The sequence below is a fragment of the Camponotus floridanus genome, unplaced genomic scaffold (genome assembly GCF_003227725.1).
Source record: "Camponotus floridanus strain SB8 unplaced genomic scaffold, Cflo_v7.5 scaffold29, whole genome shotgun sequence".
Lineage (NCBI taxonomy): Eukaryota > Metazoa > Arthropoda > Insecta > Hymenoptera > Formicidae > Camponotus > Camponotus floridanus.
This window is the reverse complement of record NW_020229425.1, coordinates 480,931-487,867: the sequence shown is the minus strand read 5'-3', so window position 1 is coordinate 487,867 and position 6,937 is coordinate 480,931. Positions and strand designations below refer to the sequence as shown.

General features: G+C 32.2%; 1 protein-coding gene across 2 annotated transcripts; it reads left to right on the top strand.

Annotated features, from left to right (window-relative positions):
• The first annotated feature begins 1,540 nt into the window (after positions 1 to 1,540).
• Positions 1,541 to 5,224, top strand: LOC105257534 (ralA-binding protein 1). Of its 2 annotated transcripts, XM_011268215.3 has the most exons (9): positions 1,541 to 1,721; positions 1,967 to 2,105; positions 2,566 to 2,819; positions 2,911 to 3,172; positions 3,259 to 3,439; positions 3,770 to 4,084; positions 4,165 to 4,525; positions 4,595 to 4,839; positions 4,932 to 5,224. In XM_011268215.3, exons 1-9 carry the CDS (start codon positions 1,637 to 1,639, stop codon positions 5,031 to 5,033), a joined length of 1,944 nt encoding a protein of 647 aa, XP_011266517.1. In that variant the 5' UTR covers positions 1,541 to 1,636; the 3' UTR covers positions 5,034 to 5,224. The 2 variants fall into 2 exon arrangements, with proteins under 2 accessions (XP_011266517.1, XP_019885010.1); XM_020029451.2 differs by lacking the exon at positions 4,932 to 5,224 and having other exon boundaries at positions 4,572 to 4,759.
• Positions 5,225 to 6,937: the final 1,713 nt, after the last annotated feature.

The window sequence follows — 6,937 nt, the reverse complement described above, 5'->3', positions numbered from 1 at the left end:
TAATAAATTAAATGTTTCTTTATGTATTTTTAACTTTTTCTCTTTATTTATTTCTTAGATAATATAATTGTATAACAATAACATAATATTGAATATTTTCAATAAAAAATTTTAACTTTATAATATATATTATAATTATCTTTTATAATATATATTATGATTATAAAACTTCACACGCATGTAAGGGAGGAAAGAGATAAATAAATAAAATTTAGAAAGGACTCTGCATATTTTATGTAAAAAGAAAAGATATATCTAGAAAAATCACGTAAAAACGGACTATAATACCTCTCATTCTTCTCTCTGCTTGTATAAACATCTTTTATAATATCGAATGATTTTCGAGAAAAATAAAAAATCGTTCTACATACAGTTTCATCTCTTTTTGAGTCGCAACTGAAAAGGATTCCGCACATTTTATATGAAAAAAGTGACTTCGATTAAATTGATTAAAATTGATTGCTGATTAAAAATTTCCTCGGATAAAAGTCTAAAAATCAAAAGTATAAAAGATACAATGATTTGTAGTGGATGATATATATTAAAGTTTAAAAAACGCCTTTTTTTGAATACACAAATTAATATATAAATGTTTGGAAAAAAATAAAGAAATAAATAAAAAAAAAATATATATATATACTTTAATATAGTTTAAGTATATAAGTTTTAATTTGACAGTTATTTTTTTTCTATGCAAAAAGCATCGTGAAAATATTGATTTTAAACTAAACTTCACACGCATGTAAGAGAGGAAAGAGATAAATAAATAAAATTTAGAAAGGACTCATAAAATATGCAAAGTGCTATCTAAATTTTATTTATTTATTTATTTCCTCCCTTACATGCGTGTGAAGTTTCATTAAAATCAATATTTTCACGATACTTTCTGCGCAGAAAAAAAATAAGTGTCAAATTAAAACTTATATACTTAAACTAACGCATTTATTGTTTCGTATATACGCAACAATTTATCTTCTTACAAATAGAAGAATTTAATAATTTTAAATTTCAACAATATTATAGTCTTATTTTAATATTGTAATTGTCATCTTAAGAATATATAATTATTTAATTCTACTTTAAGAAAATTATAATCTTTGATTTAAAAGTTATTTTTTATCTAACATTGTTTCTTTTCCATTTAAGAAAATTAAATCTTAAATCACAAGAATATATTTTTATTGATTAAACTATATAAAATGGCTTTATTCAAGTAAGCAATTATTCAAGCATATTATCAATTATATTTTTCTTTAATTAAAGCAATATAATCTCATTTCAAGATTTTCATGTTAAAACTAAATATATTTTTAAAACAAGAATGTCCAATTCTTAATTTTTTCCCCAAAACTTTAGGGGCTTCTAGCTCGGAGGAAGGTTCATTTGCGGACCCATGTTCGTAGGAAAAAAAAGTCTTATTTTGACCTCTAGAATATGCTCCTAAAGTTTAGTGCATCATTTCAGGTATGAGGCCTGTGTATGAAAGAAATCTTATTTTCTCTCTTGACATGCGTTGTTTTTTTTCAAACGATGTTTAAAGTACGATCGATACAAGGTATCGATTTATCTCGAGGAACCTCGCGATTTCGAGTTTGACACAACAAGTAAGTGTCAAATGCACATCTGTTGAGGGAGGATGGACTTCGAGAGTCCGGATGTCGAGAAGGAATTTCCCGGATTGTACGCGTCCGAATCAGCGAGGAAGAGCAATGAGAGTGATTGTACGTGACAGCTGTCATCGCGACAGCTTGTCTATGTTTCAAACGTTTATACACTGTGAGAGAGAGAAAGAGGTTATGCATCTGTCAAAAAGTCTGGTCTCAAATATTATATATATTTGTATCTCTTTCTCTCTCTCTCTCTTTTTCTCTCTCAAAATTAATTCACTTATATTAATATTATTACATCAAGTATAATTCAAGTGAGTATTATGTCTCAATAAAAATTAATAATTTTTATAACGCAGTTAGCGACGAAGGCAGCCACGACAAGCACTCCAAGAAGGAGCTCTTGGGTGGAAAGCGTAAAGACAAGAAGGATAGAAAGGACAGGGGCTACGCGACGTTAGAGGGTGAAAGTTCCCCGGACGAAGATCAAGAGACCAAGTAAGACACATCAATTTTATTTTTAAAAAATTTTTTTTATTTGGTTTAATAGCAAGCAAGTGCTAATGTAACACGCAATTAGCAGATCTTTCTGCAGTTTCATACTTATCAGAAATATATGAATCAAGTTATACTGTTAACAAGTGCTTGATAATTAGAAATGATGGCCATCCTTATGTCATTAATCTATATTTTTCGTTTGTATTGCATTACTTATCTTACATTTGCGCAACTAAGTTTGATTTCTGATTTTTCTAAATGGAAAACAAGCTTGTTTCAAGTATCGAGGATTTTATACTTTTACTTGTACTGATTTTGATTTGTTCAGTTAATATATATTTTATTATCAAAGTCTTTATAATATATATACAAAACAACAGTTAAAATTTTGTTACTGCTGTTGAGGTAAATGTTTTAATCGTTATAATATATATGAATTACTGCATAATTTATTGCGCAGAAGTCCATCAAAATCAAAAAAGACCAAAGCCTTTAAATTTCCTTCTAAAAAGGAGAAGCGAGAGAAATCACGAGAGAAGGAGGCGAAAGAAAAAGACACTGAGAAGGAAAAGGATAAAAAGAAGAAGGACAAAGATGAGAAGGACGTAGACAAAGAAAAACGGAAGGATAAGGATAAAGACAAGACTAAACAAAAATTGAAGAAAGAAGGGAAGAAAGGGAAGCATGCAGGTGGCGAAGGCTTGGACATTGGTGGTAAGATTGAATATTATATATAAATGCAATTACATTTTGATTTGCTGTTCCGTTAACGTTTCTCTGATACATACATATTATATTTCTCTAGAGGAACAACCGGTTTTCGGTGTTAGTCTTCATTTAGCGATTGAGAGAAGCTGTTGTCACGATGGAATCAAATTACCATTGGTGGTGCGAGACTGCATCGATTATGTAGAGGAGCATGGAATGAATGTGGAGGGTCTGTACAAGGCTCCTGGGGTGAAGTCGAAGGTTCAGTACTTGAAAAAATTGTATAATTACCGAGAACCGGTGAACATGTCCGAATTTGAACCTACGGTAGCTACGAGCTTATTGATACTCTTTCTTAGGTTTGTATCTGAAAATTCTCTATCCTTCTCTCACCATGTGTTTTAAGATCAAACGAAAAATTGTGGTGCACATTGTGGTGATGTAGAGAACTGCCAGAACCCGTGTTGGAGAATAGCGAAACGATATCGCGCTTCGAACAGGCCGCGTCGACCAAGGATGTCGCGCAGCGGGAAGCGCAATTGGCGCAATTGACGCAACAGTTACCGGATTGCAACAGGACTCTCCTGGCATGGGTCACATTGCATCTGGATCACGTCACAGTGCGAGTACGTTCCAAATATCATCAGCTCGATGCATCAAATATCTATCGAACAAAGCTGAGAACAGAAATTTATGCGACATATAATCATTTTTATCACGTCAAAATATAATCGCATGATATTATATACATTTCTTCTACTTACAGAAAAGATTTATTAACTTTAGATTCCTCCTAATCTTATTTAAGATAAAAATTTTATTAAGATTTTATTAAAAAAATTTTATTAAGAATTTTATTAAGAAAGAAACAAACTTTCTTTACACAATTCCATTTGATTTTTAATCTTTATTGCATTGATTTATTTATTCCATTTGATTTTTATATCTTATCGTAGGAGAAAACGACGAAAATGAACGCCCAAACTATTTCAATGACGTTAAGTCCGGTTCTACAAATGAGCCACAGATTGTTATTGGCGCTGTTATTCCACTGTAAGGCTTTATTCCCAAATGTACAATTGATAAAGTACGTGCCACCATTGTCATCTGGTAGCACCAACCTGCCCGATTCTGTGGAAGGTATAGCCGCGGAATTATCTAAACAAGAATCGTTACTATCGCAAATTCACATGCAAATGAACGCTGGTTTTGTAACAAAGTCTCGCGAGGAACAACTGTGGGAAGTGCAACGAATGATAACGCAATTAAAGGTAAACAATTGTATTAAAAAAAATTATAAATTCATATAAAGAAAGGATTAACGTGAAATGTACATTTAAATTTTTTATAGAGAAAGTACAAGACTGTTCAAAAATTGGAAGGCGCTACGCAAAAGAGTCTAGACGAAGAAAGTAAATCGACCGATAATGTTCCAATAGAATCTATCTCGCAGAAGTCAAAATCCGCGGATGAAGATCACGGGCAAGTAAAACTCGACAGTCAACCGTCGAACAATGCGAAAAAAGACGGTAAACTGCTTAACGTGGAAGAGGGAAAAGAGAAATCTTGTTCAGCCAGCAGTTCGCATACTGTGCAAAATGGACAGAGCGTAAATGTACAAGATAAGGACGCGGTTGATTCTGTAGACATTGCAACGGTTGGACCTCAATCGAAGGAATCTGAAGATGTAACACCGAATGACAAAGCAAACGGTAATACACATATACGATCAAGATAATTTTCAATACCTTTAATCAGTATAACGTCAATTTTATGTACAGAACCTGAAGAGGAGGATGTTATAGATCAGTTGCGAGAGAGACTGATCCATGAGGAACTGTTGAATATGCAAGCGTTATTAAAGTCTCGCATTAGCCAGGAAAGGAGTGAGATCAAACGATTAATGGAAATGTTAACGGAACGCGGTATGGAGAAGAAGAAACCAAACAAAGAAAGGATACACTCTCCCAATGAAGCTGAAATGACGGCTATGATACAGCTAGTTAAAGAAAATCAGTTACTCGAAGTATGTGTCTTTTAAACGCTGATGGGAGGGGAAGAAAAGAGGAATTTCTCGCTTCATTTCTAAACTTACACGGAGTTTCTCTCGATTTTCAGAAAAAGATGACGACATTGATACGTAGTATAATCGAGGAGAAAGACGCTTGTGTGGAACTGCGGGTTCAATTAGCGGTACATCAACTAGTGGCCAAAACCTGACCACGGATCTGCTTGTGACGCTTCGGGATTACAATACAGAGCATCTATACGCTATAAAGATACAATCTGACATTACGTTTTTGCACATAATGTGACCATATATATAGTTTATAACATGTTACAATTATGCCATATATGTACCATTAACTCGTTCTATTCTTCCGTGAGGTAATAAAACTGTACAAAATGTAGCCAGAAATTTTTGTAATGTCTTTTTTTATATCTCGAATTCTTTTTTAAATGTGTATGTGTGTTGGAAAAAAGGGAGGGAAAAGAACATTTTTTAAGTGTTCAAAAATATAAGGTAAATCTAGAATTGCAATTAAGTCGTTATATTGCAATAATTCTATTTTTATACATTATTGAAGTTGTATTATTATATATTAATTGGATTAATGAAATTTCAGAATCTGAAAATCAAGCATACACTTGAAGTTAACAGTAATCCTGTGTAAAAAATGTCAACCTGGACAAGAAAACAAAATAATCCTTATAAATAAATATTCAGGCGAAAGTACAATTGGAACAAATGAGAAGAAAAGTGTTCAAGATTAAGACTAAAGAAAATAAGCAGACGAAATAAAAAAAAAATATTCATGAAACTAACAAATCTTGGTATTGTATATACTTTTCTTTGTATAATTTCTTATTTGTAAATTATATAATATTTCACAATATTCTTCATGCATATTGTAACACATTATAGATTTTTTTTCAGGATTATAAATAGAAGGCAATTCGGAGGAGATTGAGGGAACAATTGCATTGTATTCAATGTATATTTACAATATCATCTGGTCAAGGTACAGCGTTGAATATCGACCCGTATAGGTTTGCGTATTAATCTTGGTAATGTTGCTTTGTTGGAAAAATTGATATATATAATCCGATTTATATAATCTGTCTTGCGTAGGTAGATAGATTTTACGTGCTGTATCTGTATAAAAATCTATTGATGAGAATGTCCGTCGCAGGAGCAACGCATGTGGAAACTGAAATTGCTGAGAGAACAGATTGATATGGATTCTCTCGTTTATTAGCAGAAACGATAATAAATCATCGTACGAATGAGAATAAGCTCTTCACGGGCTCTACAGTTTCGCAACACAACGCAACGCTTGGATATATTCTCTCTTAGTATTGTCAAATAAGTTGTGCAACTCTCGGAGAAGCGGTGGTCAAAATGGTTTCTTTCTTTATTTTTTTATTAAACTGTATATCGGAGTTATTATCTCGGTTCAAGATTGTAGAATTCGACTATTGCGTTTTGTGGGAAATTGCAATTTTACACAGGTACATGTTATATATTCAATGCGATACTTTCCCTTCTCTCTTCGTTCGCCGAATAAAGATCGAGCAATGGATGATACAATAACGTACTCTCTTACAGCGTCACTATCACAGTGTGTTTACAACAACTCGCTAAGAATAATAGCATACCTACGGTAGCGCGGTGAGAGTAGTTTAACTACCGAAATCATGAAACTGTGCAAATACCAGTTTCGCCTATAACAATTCGCAATTATAGAAAATATTTATGTAACTTTATTACATAATCATTACGAGGAGAGACAGTCGACGATCAGATTTTTGCGTCTTATTAATTATAGAGCACCGGATGTGATGAGAGACACGATTCTACAGAAGTATTTAAGCGTTCAATTGTACTTTTATTTAAAAAAAATATATCAAATTATAGTATGAATACCAAATTCGAGGAGCATTTCTTACTGTGATCAATAGTCTGTTTGCGGTGGGTAAAAGCTCTCTTTTTCAAAGGCTATAAAAATAACTTACAAAATGTTATAAAAAAGATGGAATATATATATGTATATATGTATAAAAAAATAATGGAATGTTTCCTATCTCTCCTATAAATGGCTAATAAATTTTGCAACGATATT